Here is an 18033-nt window from a genome sequence, read left to right as displayed (position 1 = left end):
CAGCCCTCAACATATGGTAATGGAAAAGCTCCTGTCCCAAAATCCATTTGTGTGTACTTTGCTCTGGAGTACAGGTTTCTGAATAACAAGCCCTGTTTTCAAATGCAGAGCATTTAGTTATCGCCTTAAATCTCACCATCATTCTCATTCTCTTCTCATTTATTATCTGAACGGGAGGTGAGGCTGAGTGTACATGTTTCTCTGATTCTTCACAAGGTACTGTATACTTCACTCAGACAGCGTTCAGATGTGTTTTCTGAGATTGCATGTTTATGGTGTGTGTGTAGGACAGCAAAATGACAAACTTGACAGGGGAAAAGCTGATATCCAGCTTCAGGTATCGTCATTTTATTTCCTGATGAGTCTAGGGAGCCATGCTGTAATTTTGTGATGAGATTCTCCAAAGATGTACATGGATCAACATTTTGTAACAAGGTGGATATGTTTGTTTGTGTGAGCTGTATTCAGAATTTTTAGATCTTGGAGCAGAAGCATGTGCTGTTTATATTTCACATCACAGAGATCCTTACCTTTGTTAGACACTAGATGACTCAACTTTAAGCCATTCAGACCTTATTAGAGGACAAAGAGGTAGCTGGCAAAGGTGTAATACTGGTTTTCAGTGTAATCCAGTTATTTAGTCAGCAACAAACTTTTGGACTTCCGTACTGTTGCTTTTAATGAAGTATCTAAGCATAGAAGCTGTTGGAGGTCTCCCAGTTACCAGAAATACTTGGCTTAAGTATGTCTTTCCATTTTCTATATGGTTTCAGTGTCAAGGGGCCCTACCATGAAAAGAACCTACCTGTGTTAAACCCAGGAAACACAACATTTCAAAGTGGAAGTCTGTATACTAAAAGGTTGACAATTTCATTGTTTTCTGTTTATTCAAAGAATAATAGAGGTTGTAAAGGACCTCTGCGTATTACCTATTGTAAACCTCTACTTGAAGCAGGTTGCTTGGGCAGAGATGTCCAGAGATGTTTTGGGTATCTCCGAGGATGGAGACTCTACAGCTTCTCTGAGCAGCCTGTTTAGAGTTCAAACACAGTAAAAATTATTCTTTTGTTTAATCAGAATTTCCTGTTTCAGTTTGTACCAACTGCTTCTTGTCCTGTCACTAGACACCAACAAAAAGAATTTGCCTTTGTTCTTTACTCTTCTCACCATCAGGAATTTATACATATTATTAAGATTCTCCTGAGGCTTCTCTTCTCCAGGCTAAACAGTTTGAGCTTCTCAGCCTTTCCTCATATGATGGATGCTCAAGTCCATTAATTGTCTTGATGGCCCTGGATTTGGTCCAGTAAGTCCATGTCTTTCTTGTACTATGGTGTCCACAAATGGACATCCAGGTGCGGCCTCAGTAATGCTGAGTAGAGGGCAGGGATCACCTCCCTTCACCTGCTGGCAGTGCTTTGCCTAAGGCAGCCCAGGAGGCTGTTGCCCTTCTTTTTGTAGCAAATAAGCACATTGCTGGCTCATGCTCAACTTGGTGTTGACAAGGACACTGAGGTCCTTTGTCCCAAAGCTGCTTTCTGGCCAGTCAGCCACCAGCATGCAGTGGTGCATGGGGTTATTCTTCCCCAGGGGTGCAACTTCATCCACAGATTCATCCCTGCCTGAAACAGCTTTTCCATGAATCACTTAAAATTATCAGAAGAACACATCATTTTCTACTAAAATGGCTCTAAGTCTGTTGGATGTAAAGTAGTTTTGGGAGACTGGAACTGTCTTCCAAGATCCCTGCTTTTTCTTCATATTCCATAGGGTACATCAAGGTCTTTCACACTTTTTTGTTGTTGTTAACGTTATACATTTTTAGATTTCAGTACAGCGTACTTCAAGATAGCAAAGCATTTTTTTTTCTATTTTTTTTTTTCAGTCGGTATTACCTTCTTCCTTGGTGTTTCACCTTGGAGAGGTGAAAACATAAGGCCTGATCTTGCATCCTTGTTCCATGCAGTCTAGCACTGGCTACTGAATTTGTGTGGGAGGTGAAGTGTGGGTAGCATATGATGATACACTGCTTTCCTGTTCTTAAGGAGAAATGAAAGAATGCATGGAGCAGTGACTTGGAAATTTGGTAGTATGTGACCGATCCCTTTGTTCACTTCCTTTCCTAGCTACGCTATCACTTTCCTCTGACAGATACAGTGCTTAATCAGTGCATTCTAAAGCCATGTGGACATGGAAAGAATAAGGAGGTTATAATGAAGTGAAGAAGGAAAAGCTTGTAGCAAAGAAAAATGAATAATTTATTTCTCCATCAATAATGTACGTAGTTAATTGGGGGAAGAAAAAATCTTATGCAATCTAACTTGTCTATGTTTACGTAAAATAATACTTTTTTAGTCACTTTCAGTAGGCTCAAAATCTATTTCCCAGGCTCCCAACTTCCTGGTAACATGACATCAGTGCAACAGCCCAAACTGGTGATTATATTAAAAGAATATAATGGGACAAAAGACTAAGACTATGGCTTGATCTTTTCCATTGATAAATTTAGAACTTGTAAAAGCTGAAGTAATAGTTTTAGTGATAAAAAGAAATATAATTTTATACTTAACCCACCATTCCAAAAAAAACAGTGTATAATTATTGTGGGAGGAAGAAAAATATCTCTCCACCTCATTCTGCTACTTTTTCCCCTTCTCTTTAGTACTGATATCATCCGGTTTAATTAAATCACCAACCTATTTCTGCACAAAGGATGACATTTCATTAATGATATAAGATGTGCATGAGACAGAATTAACCCAATTTTCAAATGGATTTCAATTTGGAAAGGGCAACGTGTAAAAATGTCTTGTAAACGTGTAGGATGAGTTTGTTGAGCAGCTTTCTGAAGGAGATGGGATTATAGTACGATGAATAATTAGACAACAGTCCGTGCCCCCACCTCAGTTTCTAACTTTTTTTAATCCCAGTTGATGGAGATGCAGGTACCTGACATCATGTAGCAGGGATATATTATTAATAGAATGAAAAAGCAGAAATATATGATATAAACAGAATGGAAAATTTGCTAGCAAAATACATATAAATGTTTCTATAAATTTTAGCTAAATAGTAGCCTGTAGTTGCTTTGTCAAAGTTGCCACCACCTTACTCTGTTCTCTTTTTGGGAACAAAAAAAAAAAAAAAAGGGCAAACAAAAAGACAAAAACTGGTCTCACAAATGTAGTTTTGAACCAACAGGTTTGGTAGTACTTTTCCCAGATGCTTACTGTGGTGCTTAGCTGAGATATCAGATATCAGGTCCCTCCTGCATGCAGGGCACTGCTCCTCAATTTAAGATTTTATCAAAGTGGTTCAGATTAGGCTAGAGCCTAGTTCCCCTGTGTATGCTATTGCCTTCAGGCTAGGACTGCGGTCTTGCCATTACTCATGTGAATTGACCCAGCACAAAATGGGAAAGACTTTAAGATCTGAGAGATGCCGGTCTATTTACAGTTTCAAGAGTTTCAGCTAAAAATATTTGAGAAGCAAAACCAGCATATAGGAATACATAGTGCAGAATCTGAGTATTCTCTTTGGGCTTAATAATGCACCCTAATGCTGTTACACTTTCCATGTTTTGTTTATTTTGTTTGTTCGTTTGTTTTTTCCTGGTCACATTTCTTTCCTGGTGGCAAGTCCATGGGAACACAGTTTGGGTGACAGTATTTGCAGGTAACTGGGGAGGGCTGAAGGAGGTTATTGTGATCTTAAGCTGTGGGAAACTATGATGGTGGTGGCTCATATTTCAAGAAGCAGATTTTACCATAAGGACATAAACCCATGGGTCCTGAGCTGGAAGAGGGTGGTTAGAGTCCATCCACACCCATCTGACTTTGAAACATACTGAATCCAACAGTGTGGGTGAGGGTTTTCACAGCAGACTGTGGCTATAGGGTAAGCTGTTGTATAGATTTGAAAGGGTTTTGAAGACTTGTAAATTGTTAACATGCTTTTCTTTCATCTACATGGAGAACAGATTGTCTGACTCATTGTTCAAACTTAAATTCCTGAAGTTTCTTTGTATTTCTTATATGTTGACACTGTATTGCAAAGTCTGCTTACTCTGAATTTACCAATACCTTTCAAATTTTCCCTCTGTAATTCACAGGGAAACTGGATATTTTGAAGGTGATTTTTGTTTTTATTTTATAAATTCTCAGCATTGGGGAAAGAAAGCTTTAATTTCTTTTCCAAAACACCAAAAGTTAACTTTTATCAAAAAAGTCTCAAAAATCATTAACTTCTGAGAACTGGGTGTTATGGAAGAGACAATGAGGAGGCTGGAAACAGACCACAAAAAAACTGTTGATGATCTGGTATGATAAATCTGCCCTCTAAAAGCATGAAATTATTTTTTTGCAGTCCTTATAAATGTGGGAGGAGGAGTGTGATAAGGCACTAAGCCTTGTGTTAGGACACAGATTGTTAGGGACCAGATTGGCAAGCTCAGAATGAGTGAGCAAATTAAGGTGTTCCCATAATCTTTGTTGATGAGAAATGAACATATAGTGATTTAATATATATTTACCCAGGTCTGTGTTAAAAATGTCTTTTGTGGCTTCTGTTTGAGTGAAGGCTCAAGCTGCAACATTTGTGCTTGTGGTGGTGGTGGCATTTGTAATGAAGTAAGGCCAGAGCCTGCCACTACTTGAGCTGTGTGTGATCACATAATAGTGGTTTCTGACCTAAAAAGAGCGGACAGAGTATAACAACATGAATTGTCATCATAAATATCCTGCCCTACTGCTTAGACCATCAACCCAGACTGATTTCTTGGGCTTTGGAGGAAGTAATGTTCAGTGATAAGCATGGAAATAGAGAGTAAAATGTATCCTGGAAGCTAAGATTGATATGGAAGAGACCTGCTGAATTTACATACAGAGTTTGTGCGAGGTGAAATGCGTGCTTTTTAGGTGTACTCCTGCAGACGGCAAGAGTGCTGAACAAATTTAATGAAGCCTCAGAATAAGACACTCTCCGGAGAAATCCAGAATTACCACTGTCTGTCCGTTTGCCAGGGGAAATGTGGCCCTGAAAGTAGGAACACGGCTGTATGCCAAGTTCATGGTTCACCCCCAGAGTTCAGGGACATGGTAGAAAGTTTCATTCTGAAGTTGGCTTATTTTGGAAAATACGGGATGATGTGTTCCTTTCTTCCATAGATGCTTTTTTTTTTTTTTTTTTTTTTTTTTTTCCTCTTGTTCACAACGGCAGGGTCTTATAGGCTAGCAGAACCTTGTGCTGACTTCTCTGTGGATGGAAGGGCTGTGCTGTGCCTGCACTATTCTAAATGGACCTTTTCTCTCCTTACAGGAAAAGGAATGAAGAAAATGAGCAACATCTATGAATCAGCAGCCAATACCCTGGGAATTTTTAACAGCCCATGCCTGACTAAAGTGGAGCTGCGAGTTGCATGCAAAGGCATATCAGATAGGGATGCCCTCTCAAAACCAGACCCTTGTGTCATCCTTAAAATGCAGTCACATGGCCAGTGGTTTGAGGTGAGTGTTTAATAAAATAAAAATAATTCTTATGATGCTTTAGAATGGCATAACAAAACTGAGACAACATTCAAATAGCAAGAGCAATGAAGAAGAAAAGCAGTTGGAAGCCTGTGGCAAAATCTTGTAAGATTGATTTTCCATTGACTCTGACACTGTGAATCAGATTCTTAATGATACTTTGAACTTCTCTTTGGAATCCCTATTAAAAATTAAGATGATTAAAGTATAAAGCATCATAAAACTTTTCCCTTTAGACATTCTTGTTTCATAAAAGGTATATAACAGAGATAATGATAGTGACTGTTATTACATGCTTTCCAATCAAAAGAAGTAAAATGCTGTGGAAGAGAGGAGTATTTATTACTAGCTGCCAAGGAATTCAATAACAGCAGTTTGATTTGCAAATTTTGAGCCTTGCAGTTGGATTCATAGTTGAAGTTAGTAGCAAAAGTTAATGCATTTGCCTTATCAATTTGCATTGTATTTTAGATTGCACATTTGATAAGAAGAAAATAACACCAAGTGAGATTTTAATCTTAGAAGCCATTTGAATGATAACAAGAAACAGGATGTCCTAGAAACAAATTGTTAATGAAGACCATTAAACTGAATGTTAGATTTTAAATGAAATCTTGGTGGTTATTCTACTTAAAAGTTACACTTGAATGTCTGTGGTTAATCAAGCTAAAAGGCATGAATTTTTATGGAGAGTATGCATGAGAAAACAAGGTATGTGTCAAATCCAGTTCTTCTGTCTTTTTGAGTATTTATCCCTCACTTTTCAACAGTTTCAGCATTCAGAATACATTGGTTTTCTGTAAAAAATAAAAAAAAAATAAAAAAAAATACTGTGAGTCTAAGTAGAAAGGAAAATCCTAAACTGTTGTGTTTTTTAATTTAGCATGTTCAACCAAGACTGTCGGATTTCAGCAGTCTTGTTCCAGTTATTCCAACTGTGTGGTTTTGATCTGTGGACCTCTGAAATTTTTCCAGTGCAGGGTCAGCAACAGCAGAGCAAACTTCGGTGTTTTGGCTGTAGTCTTGCTCTTTTCTCAGTTTGTTGCTGTGTAAGCATTAGATAGGTCTCATACAAAACGAGTCTTTAAGTAAAAGTAATTGTCTAAATCTCCCTTCTTTTAATTTAAAGCCATTCCCACTTGTCCTATCATTGTCTTCCTGAGCAAAAAGTTGCTCTCTGTCTTTTTTATAAGTCTCCTTTAAGTATTGAAAAGCTGCATAAGGTCACCCCTGATCCTTCTCTTTTTCAGGCTGAACATCCCCAGCTACCTCAGTCTTTCTTCATAGGAGAAATTCAGTATCTTCATGTAATTAAAATGTAAGGTGATATAGTAGTTAGGAGGGGGAAAAAAAGGAATTTTAACTAGCCATGCAGAAAGGAGCGTTTAGCTATGCTACATGGAATTATTCAAGTAATAGGAATTAAACAAGTAGTGAATTAAACGCCAAAATAAGTGAAATACTCTTGATTGGAAAGGACAGATCCAAACTTTTGGGGTCATTTCAGTTCTTCGAATAACTAATAACTTTGAGTACATTTCACACAATTTCTCCCTGGACAGTTATGGGGAGGGTAAGTAGATTTAAATTATGTATTCTTAGGTTGTAATGGAGGTTCCCTTTATTTGATGTGGTTTTTAATTTGAAAAGTGAATAGAGAAATTCTTGCAGAACAGATCTGCTTTCTGATACGATTGTCATCTTACGGGAGTTGCTCCTACTGTCTAATGAAAGTCCGGGGTATTCATTTTAGTATGAACAAAAAGTTTTTATTAGTTCAAGTTCCTATCAGTGCTGCAGAGCTAATACAGCTCTGGCATGATGAGCCATTTCCTATTCTGGCCCACACATTCTCAACAGAATTTTTAATTAAGTTCCAATTGCTGAATTAAATTGAGCAGAGTCACTCAGGTATATCTGAAGACATAATTTGGCTGGAGGAATCTTCTACAGATGACAATCAGTGATCCAGCAAGACTAAAAAAAAAAAAAAAAAAAAAAAAAAAAAAGAGAGATGTAGGTACCGGTAAAGTGAATACATTCAACGTAGGAGCATTCAACGTAGGAGTTACTGAATGACAACACAAAGAGAGTTGGAACATAAGAGTTTTGCATCTGTGGATTTAATGAATTCATGAAGATGTTGTGAACTTACAGACACCTGAAAGCCCTTATAGGTTGGATGTCTTCAAACAGATTGCAGCAAAATTCCAGTGTACGTTGAAGACTTCTGAATAGGGAGCAGCTGGGTTGAAAGTTCCTGAAATACAGGTTATGGTCTATATGGTTGTGCTCTTGCAAGTAGGTGCTGTAGAAATGTATGGAAGATACTAAGGACTGCCTGAAAAGCCCCGAATGGGCCAGAGGCAGCTGAAGCTGGTGGGCTTAGGCTATTGAGATCACACTGTCCATGAAACTGGAGATGCGAGGAAGTGGTGAATTGGTGGATTCACTCTACAGCAGCAGATGATTGCTGAAAGCAAGGAATCTGTGCATATTTGTCTTTGGGAAAATTTTGACAAAACATGGCAGCCTGTCCTTGTGGGAGAAAGATATATATATATATATTTGCAGTTCTGCAGTACCGTATGTGCATGTGTGTGCATTTGTATAAATTATGTCACCCACACATATAAATAGAGAATGAAAATATCTGTGCTGTTGTAGAGTGGGTAGACGCCATTTCCAGATATTGGAAACTGCATGTGTAGTTTTTAAAACATGGTTGTAGGGTTAGTTTTGTTTTTTTAAAGAAAAGTCAGTGGAAGGTGTCCATGTTACTGCACAGCTGTGAAACCATTAGGAGCACATGCAGGACACAAGTACTCAAAGCAGTCTCAGTATTGTCCCGGGTTCTGGCACAGATATACTTGCTGTTTTTTCTTTCTTCCTGTCTGGGTAGATGTTTCTCTAAAAACAAACATGCCCAGGCATAGTGTGCACAGCTCCCCACACGCATATCTTTGTATGCATATTAATGCTGTCTGGAAAGTGCTGTCTCCACCAATGTAGAATTAAAATGATTTATTGTGTCTCACAGGAAAGTGGTCAATCTGCTCTTGCTCTTGCAAGAAGTTTGCATTTTCAGCCTGAGATGACAGGGTGTGATGTAGCAGAATTTAAGATTATACTGTCCATATTTACTAAAAGACTATTTGCTGATCCAGGGTTGAATTTTGGCTCTCCTGGGCCTTAGTTTGACAGCTACAGTTGCAGAATGTCCAAATGTTGCATGCTTATAATTGTTTATGAAAATCATTTGATGGCTGTTTTTCAATATTAATTTGAGTTTAATTACTGAACTAAGCTTCAGGATGGTGAATAGCTGGATGGGGTACTGGAGTCAGGCAAAGGTATATGATGATAAACTCATTTTCTCCACTGATTATATTACCCACCTGCAGTGTGAATGTGTTTATGTTATAAATGTTAATTTGCATGTAGTGCTGCAGTCTTCATCTGAGATGTGCTAGCACGGAAATTGTCATCAACTTATTATTCCTGAGGAAGTAGCTTGGCCCTGTTCACAGGTTGTTATCTGCCTATGGCAAGTACACATGTTATTCAGTATGTTGCTGAGCTGTGTCTCATCATATGAGATTTCCATGAGATCAGGAGGTGTAATACAACCTGATGTAACCAGATGGAATGTGTTATGTGTCTGGGACTATGAAAACAGAAGAGCAGCTTTGGACAACACTAGCCATGTCTGGAAACCAGGGAGGGCTTCCTGTAGCTGTATTCTTAGAGCTTTCGCAGCCCGACAGTATCTACTACCTTGTGTACTTAAGAAGTCAGCAGGCATTCTTGCTTTTTTTCCTCTAAGTTTTTATTAATCTTGAAGTAAGGGCAGAGGAAATAAAACAGCAAAGACAGCATGCAGTTGCTAAAATTCATGTTGATAGAATGGGGTGATTTTTTTTGAATGGTTTGTTTACTGAAATAGATTTTTATTTACCTTTTCATTAAAATGTTGTTTGAAGGCACAAATTCAATGAAACCCAGCAAGTTTTGATGGAAACACGTAGGGGAAAACCACAACTTTTCATCTTGGTGTTTTTAAGCTATAAGACATTGACTTGTCTAATGCCACTTGATTTCAAGGATTGGTTTCATTTGCACCTCACCCAGAGGAAACTGGTTCACTCTTTTGTTTTGCTTTGACCACTAACCCAGTACAGCTGCATGGACCCTCATGTAAGCAAACAGTGGAGAGCAGTTGGCTTGGAAACACACTGAAGTGAATAACACAGAAAATACCAGTGGAGTCTACTGAGTAGGCTACCTAGAAATCAAGCTACGGGAAGGATACTGTCTTGCTCTTCAACTTTTTTTGCTTTTCCCCTTAGTTCTCTTTAATTCTAGCATTCCTATCTTTCCTCCTCCTCTTCTGCCTCCTCACTTGCCTCAGCTCCAGATTTCCAAGTGTCTGCTGCCTCCTTTTGTTCCTCTGCATTTTGGAGGATGGGGGGGCTCCTTGCCGCTTCCTACCATGGGGGAAGGATCTGAAGAAAAGACCTTGAGGCAGACTTCTGCTACTTGTTTCCATAGATACCCAAAAGTCTCTCTTGTGTTATCCATCTGTGGCTGTTACAGCCCACCACAGAAGCCAATGAGCCATGAAATAGGGGAGTCTGTGGGTTGACATGTTCCATGACTCTACTGAACCGTTCCAAAATAATTACAAAAGCACTGTGAAGAGAATATATATATTCTTTGCTGTATTTATTTGGTGTTTTATATACTTATTTTTTTTTTCAGTTCATATGGATGAACAGGCTAATAGATGAAGCCTTTGGATGGAAAAGAAAGTTTAATTACCAGAAAAAAGAGCTACCACCAGCGGTAGCCATACAGAGCCAGCTTTAAGGCCAGTCTAACCCCTGTCTCGCATCTGCTGGTTGATGACAGTGCAGAAGTGTGCGTGAGATCAGGGAAATGTCAGTGTCTTTCCAGCTTGCTCTGCCAGTCTCCAGCTCAGGGACTTCTTAAAGGAGTTGCTTAGCCTTTGTAATTAGCAATAGTAGATTTAATTTCCATAACTCAGTTTCAAATAATTTTAGAAGTTCTTTGTATTTAAAAAATAAGCTTTCACAATACCCTGGGACATAGGGTTCCGTAGTTGTTCTTCAGCTGAGTAGTTGTTGAATAAGGTAATATTACTTGTAATTTTATTTTATTTTTTTTGAAACTGCCACTTACTGATCCATTTTAAGTTTCTTGTTCCTGTATTGGAGGAGACACAGAGACACTCAAAATCCCTATTCATTTTCTAGATAAAATTTTGTATTTTTAATCTTTTGATTTGTCTGTCACTGTGGAAGGTGACAACTGTAATGTCCTGTATTTTGAAGATTAAGTATATCTATCCCATCAAAGAGCATAGATTAGTTTGAATGGTTGATTGAATGAACCACTTTTATTTCAAAATACTTCAGAGATGCAATGCCAAAAGCTTTTGCTATATTCCCATAGAGATTTTCAAGCAGTAATTTGAGATTTATCCTGTGCTTTAAAGAGCTGTGAGGCATCACAAAGAATTGGTTTATTGGATGTTTGGTGGCTTTGGGGATTATTATTTTTTTTAATGTTAGTTTTATGTTTTTTAATGTTAGCTAGAGCAGATTCTAGATGTTTTTTTCATGCTAAGATTTCAACTTGGTGAACAGACATCCTGTACAAAATTCATTGTAAGGTTGAGATAATAGTAAGATGAACATACCAGATTATGAAGATTTTTCTCTGGAATTAAAAATAAATAAATAATAATAAAAAAAGTGTTATAAGTGTTGTGGAGTCCCGATGAGATGTTTTATATAAGCTTATGAATGATTTGGTGGAAGGGAGGTGCTTTCACTCAACAGCTCTCATGAAATTAGCTCCTCTTATTGTGAAGAAACTTCTGATTTACATGTTGGGGTTTCTTCTCTTCTGGATATAGGGAAGGTCTAATAATTGAAAATAATACCTGCAGTTTTTCTGACCAAAATTAAGGTCAAAGTTTTTAATGAAATATTTCAATAGATTTATTGAAGATGCCTTTGGACTTATGCAGATATTGGCTGATGAAAGTTGATGGGGAAGAATTGAGGCTTTAATTGAAATGATCAAGACCTTCATCAGAAAAGTAGGGCAATGAGATTCTTTTTAATGGTACCATGTGGCCAGGGACCTACTATCTATGACTTGGAGCTGACGGTCTTAGTTGACTGGCTTGTACCACCCAGATATCTCAGGTCCTTAGAGCACCTAGTCTTGTGCACAGATCTGTGCCCTGCATCTCTTGCAAATAGTGACCTGTTAGCACAAGAGATGATTATTCACCTTTGCACCTAATAAGAAGAAATAGGACTGGTCTTGCTGCTTCATTTCCCCAAGGAGTATTCCTAGAAGATGATGATTAAGAGTTTTACAGGTGACATTAGAGTCCTCTTGTTCTGACTCCTCAGACAGAAAGCTGTGCTTTTATTTGCAACAATGTGCCGAAGTATATGGCTTTATTAGCCTATTGTATGCTCATAATTCAATATTGCATTTTTCTTTCTTATTGTTCATTAGGTATTTGTTTGATACTAATGAATGCTTCTTTGCTTAAGAATACTCGGTAGCCTCCGTTGCTGCCAAGATTTGCTTTTGGCTTCTTTCTGCTGCTGATAAATGACCCATAAGTCTTTCTGTATGGTGAGAGTGACAAAGTCAGCTCATCTTTCTCGAACACCACTGGAAGTCTGTGGGGTCAGGCTATAGGCTAATTGAATATTTTATCTCAGTCCACTCTCAGCCTGAATTCATCGTATTGGATATTTTACTTTTCAAGACTCAATATTGTAGAGGCCTACCCTGTTCCATGGGTTTGTCAGTTGAAGAGCTTCTGTCATTAACTCTTTCAGGAATAATATATTTTTTTTTTCACTTGGGCATGGTCCTGTTCTACAATTTAAGCAGAGGAGAGGCCAGCAAATCACTCGCTTTCTTCAGAGAAACAGAGTTGGTTTGATGTCTTTCCTTGTAAATTCTTAGTCTGATGACCGGCTTTTAAAAAGAACATTTCATTGTAATCAGGACAGGTGGGAATCTACTGTGCAGTTTACCCTCATACTCTGCAGAAAATCTTTCATAATTTTCTGTTAACTCCTAATACTTTGAGTACATTTTAATGAATGTATATTCATAAACTCAAAACGTAGAATTGCATTTTATGGCACCCTCCTTTTTAAAAAGAAACACAACTCTCTCTATTATCCAAGTCTTTCCCAGCTTGTTATGCAAAGTCAGAAGTCTGAAAACTAAAGGTTGTAAATCTTTTGTGTTGGCAAATATTTTATTAAAGTGGGCACTGGGATTTTTTTTCCTCCTGTGTCTAGTTTAGAAACATGAACATCATTAGCTTTTGATGAGATTTTTCTTTTTATACTCCAGATAGTAATAAGTGGCTATTTATTTTAAATACGTTTTATAATAACCGTTTTTGCCTTTATCCTTTATCCTATCTATCACTGCTGCTTTCTCTAGAGCTTTCTCCTTGTCTTAGCTTTTAGACTTAGCCACAGTGCTTTTTTCCTCTCTCTCTTTTTACATCAACTAGTCTTTAAATTTAAACTCATTTGAATTGGACAGATTGTCTCAACTGAAGTCAAATGCTGTCACTTTGAGTCAATATATATGAAATATCTTAATGTTCCACTAGCTCAAACAGCAATCTCTGCTGCCGTAGTGCAGTTTGTGGAACATGATGCAGGCACCAAGGAAAGAGAAAACCTGCATTGTAGAAGTCAGTTTTCTTACTGAGAGTGGTCGTATTTGGGCTGGCTGCTTCCCCTCTACCAGAGCTGCGGGATCTTTTTCTGCAGCAGCAGCAGAGTGATGGGTTCTGGTCCTATCTGTCCAACTAAATCTCTTTGGGTCCTCTGTCCTCATGTCATGGCAGAGTGAAGAAGTTTTTCTCATAGTTTGCATAAATGAATAGAAACAAGAGTACTTCTGGGAAGTCAGGAGGGAGAACTTTCACAGAGAGGTGATAAAAGCAACATGGTCTCTCCCTGTTTCATGGCTTGGAGCATCTTCTACTGGGAATGTCTGTTGTTGGGACCAATTTTCAGGAGCCTTCCATCTGGTAAATCTGGGAGAATCATGGAAATGAAACAATGGGGAAAAAAAATAATAAAAAAAAAAGAAGTGGAATCACATAGTAATTTTTCAGAGTTAGGAAAAGATTACATGCTTAAAAATCAGTTTACTAACTTAGATGAAAAGCTGAATGACTTGTACATATTTATATCCTGTTCCAAGATCCAGTGAACAGTGTCTTGTGAACAATTTCTATACAGCCATCCTCCAGGTGCCAGTTCCAACTAGTGCACTACCATAGTTTGCAAGCCAGGCTCTACACATATCTTTTTATTTGTACCTGTGAAGGACTGGGTGTTTGGTTACCATATTTCTCCATGCCTTTGCAAACATCTATGTGTTGTTGCTGGTAGAAATATCTTGAACAGTTTTAGGCTGCCTGAAAAGTTTGCTTCATCTGAACTGGTGAGTGATTGCAGATGTGAAATATGGAGAAAAGACTGGAAGGAGTTTTCTGTCCTTGTATGTATCTCATTTGGTCAAAATACTCTGGCTGACAAACTATACGATTTATTTAATACGCTTTTTGCCCCATGAACAGGGAACTTGAATTAAGTTTTTCCCCACAGTTGTGAATATTTCTTTGTTACTGCATGTTCATCAATATTTCTGATTGTCTTAAGACATGCTTGGAACTACTGCCTGTAGCCATGCTATTAGGCAGTGCTCAATTCATGCTTCACTAACTTTTCACAACTTTTTCTAGAAGAATAGCTTTCCACAGAGCTGTGACGTTTAAACAGGGGTCTCAGTCACATTAATAAAACAGGAGCTTTCTAATATTTACTTTTTAAACCAAGTCAAATCTTGTTGTTTTGTTGTATAAGTAAGTTAAATAAAAGGAAAAGAAATAACATTCACAATGTTTTCAAAATTAGGAAGATATGAGGAAAATGAAGGTTTTCCATAGCCCATTCTGCTTTGGCAAGACTGGATAACTGGTTTGTTTAAATCAGTCATTATTTATATATCTGCAGAATGGGTATGAAGTTGTCGTCACCTGTAAGGCTGAATTCTAGTGTATGATATTTACTGTTTGTACTCTTCATATTACACAGAAGATATATATGGTCATGAACAGATCTGAGGGCTTGCAAATACTCTTCTTTTTATGTCTAGTTGGGAATAATTTTATTTTACAGCAGAAAGAAATCAGCATAATAGTCTGTAAAATTTATAGTAGTAAGCTCTGATTGCACAAAAAAGGACACATGGGCTTATCTGTGCACAAGCAAGTCATGACAGCCTTTAAGCAGAAAGATGGCCTCATCAGGTAAAGGAGCTTAAGGGGGAGAAGTATCCTTGTTTTAAAGTGTCCCTGTGGGGCAAGAGATGAGTAAGACTGCACTGAGAAGGCAGAGGTGTTGGGAAATCTTAAACAGTGTTTCCCTTGCATGCTAAGGCTAAAAAATAAATAAAAAATTGTTGGCAGCGAAGAATGAGTTAAGAAAGAGTTTGCTTTCTCTCCATCCATCTCTACTCAGGAGTTAAAACAGAAGTTGTGAAGTAGAATCTGTGATGTCTTTTCTCATGCACTACTGTACTAGGTTGTTGTGGATATAGCTCTTCATAAGAGCTTTGTCAGTAGCATTCAGCAAAGGAAGGAAAATGAAGAGTTGATAATAAAAATATAAGTAATTAGAGAAGCGTCAATGCTACTTTTTTTTTTTAAAAAAAAAGTTTCCTGATGAAGAGGCATCACAGAATACCAGTAGCTCATGTGGTTGAATCACCTCAGGGAGAACTTTGCAGCAGTCCTGTCCCAGTCTGTAAAGTGAGGGGATGCATTATCGCTACACTTGGCTTTAAGCCTGTCTGGCTGCTCTGAGTGTGCTTTGGTATTAACTGAAAGGAAAAATGCTACAGTTCTGCATGGGAGGAGTTACCATGCTGCCATTAGCGGCCCAATGTTCAAAGAAACACATTTTTGATCCTTTTGCTCGCTTTCCCTGCGGTTTAATTATCTGTCAATCAGATATCTACTTTTTAAACTCTAGACGAAGAGTGAAAGCCTGCTTTTATCATGGGCAGGCAGACACGCATTTCAGATTAGCTCAGCGATATGTCTGCCTCTCATGAGCTATTTATTACAGATACACAAACTTCACGCATCTCCAGGACAGATTTTAAGCCTGACTTGACTTTAGTAGTCTGACAGATTGTGATAAACCTACAGTGAACAGGAATCTTTGGAGCTGGTTTGTAAGTAGATAATTCATTTGATTGACTTGGTCCGTTGCTTCTTAACCTGTAGTATCAGAATGGGGCTGACAGATTGTCAGCAACCTGAACTTCTTCTGCTTTTACTGGGAGGGATTTTAGAGCTCAGTATGAATTGTTTCATGAAGGTCCCAGCAAAGGAAGAGCCCTTATGAAAGACTGAGAACAACCAATTTATGAAAACAGGCAGACTCAATGTGAGTGTTCTTTGGAAAGTCTTCTATTCCACTATTTGCTGACCAGAGATACCAGATTCATGAAGTTGATTTTGTTTAAAATCAGCACATAACAAGGTACCATGCTGTTGATATAGATTGTTGGAGCTTAAGTTTATGCCAAGGAAAGTAAAAGCAATTTCACTGGAAGTATTTTTCATCTTCTCTCGTATTTGGTAGTAGCTTAAAAATATTTTGCATTAGTTACGCTGTAATCAGGCCAGAATGTAGACCTCATGAAATCCAGCTGAAAATTGAAGTGTCCAAACTACATTTCCATATAGATATGGTGATCTTATCTGTTAACAGATATTTTCAGTCTTTGCGTGTTTTTTTCTTTTCTTTTTTTTTTTTTTTTTTTTCCATTTTAAGAAATGGAACAGATTGATGTTTTTTCTTTTTCTCCTTGAAATCTTTTGACTTTCACATATAAAAAATAAAATTCAAGCTGAGCCACTTTGCATCAATTATCTACATAGCTCTGAATTGAGATTTTTTTTTGTATAGTTTGTAGTATTCGAGTTGTATGTGATACTTGTGGGTGTTTAGAGCAAACACAGAGCAGAATACAAAACTAGAGGGTATTTCTGCATAAATTATTCCCCTCCCATCCTGATTTCCATTTTTGAAAAGCAAGAACTGTTTCACAAAAACAGGTTTCTGTCTCTTTTGAATCTTACTTGTCAAATAAAAAGGACTTTTCGCCCATCACCTCACAGCTTGCAGACCACCTCATTGACTGAAGTGTTCTTGTGCTTGTGCAGCAGCTTTGCTTTTAGTTGTTTTACATTTTCACTTTGGAAGCTAAGACTGCATCTCAGTAAAATGCTAGAATCACAATTTCTGCTTTTGTTCTTTTTACTACCCTTTGTGTTCTGCCAAATGAAGATCCTAGAAGGTGATGTGTGACCTGATTACCTCAGAGGAGTAAAGCTCAGAGCTGAAAGTGTCCTGTGTTCCTGGCAGAGGTGGCTACCACCAGCAAACCACTGCTGCTGGCAGGAAATTAAACTACTTTTAATGATCTTGGCTCTACACAGGTGCTACTCACCAGAAATCTCAGGACACGGTGGACAGTCTATACAATACCTGTACTGGCTGTGTGTAGGTTGCTTAGGTGATCAGGCGTGACAGGTTTACTTGGCTTTTATTCAAAATGTCATACTTAAAGATGGTTAAATGTGTGATGAGCCAATTCTTGGTCTAAATAGTCTCATTTTGGGATAGCTTATAAGTCACTGGAACTGGAATCATTGCTGGGTAATCAATAATTGCCAAGTTGAAAGTTGAAATTGCCAAGTGTATTTTTCAAGACAGTTTCTTTACAGTTTAGTTGAAATTCATAATCAAATATTAACTACAACTATCTAAGGTAAATCTCATCATTTTGTGAGATGTTCAGTTTTCATTCCACACCTGCATGTGCAGGAAATTGTGGTTTTAAAGCAGAAAACTATCCAGTTTGATAATTACATTTTGTCATAATCAAAGTGAAAATATGGGTATGGAGGCTTTTGTTCTTCAAGTGCTTGGAAAAACTCATTATCTTACTATCGCATCAGCAAGCTCATACACACTGTGGGTATAGAACTGGCTGCTGGTGTAGAACCAAGTGCAACATATCACTTCTGTATGCTGCTTTTGGGAAACATTACGGTGATCACTGAACCTTGTTGTATTTAACTTTAAATGCTGTTTGAGGACTGATTAGTCTGCTGTAGCCTTGCTACATGTGTAAACTTAAAAGCTTATAATATGTCACACTAACTATGGACTGAATTCAATAACCTTACTGCCCTGTCTGCCCTTTCAATTGCCATGGGTGCATGAACTGTTCTGTCACCGACTGTGGCACTTATTGTTTAAAACCATATCTTCATTTCTCCTAGCTTATTTTGGACATACAAGCTGCCATACATGTTTTTCCTATTCTGCATAGAAAAATG

The 18033-nt window shown here is 37.8% G+C and overlaps 1 protein-coding gene across 2 annotated transcripts in view; it reads left to right on the top strand.

Moving 5' to 3' along the window:
- Nucleotides 1–18033, top strand: part of CPNE4 (copine 4) — a 235874-nt gene that overhangs the window by 43880 nt on the left and 173961 nt on the right. For both annotated transcript variants that reach the window (XM_035317055.1, XM_035317054.1), the window contains exon 2: nucleotides 5317–5504. In XM_035317055.1, coding sequence (XP_035172946.1) covers nucleotides 5325–5504 — 180 coding nt within the window. In that variant the 5' untranslated portion in view covers nucleotides 5317–5324. The remainder of the gene's footprint in view (nucleotides 1–5316; nucleotides 5505–18033) is intronic.

This window comes from Oxyura jamaicensis, chromosome 2, assembly GCF_011077185.1.
Source record: "Oxyura jamaicensis isolate SHBP4307 breed ruddy duck chromosome 2, BPBGC_Ojam_1.0, whole genome shotgun sequence".
Classification (NCBI taxonomy): Eukaryota; Metazoa; Chordata; class Aves; order Anseriformes; family Anatidae; genus Oxyura; species Oxyura jamaicensis.
The sequence above is the reverse complement of the archived record's forward strand: the minus strand, read 5'-3'. Positions and strand labels throughout refer to the sequence as shown.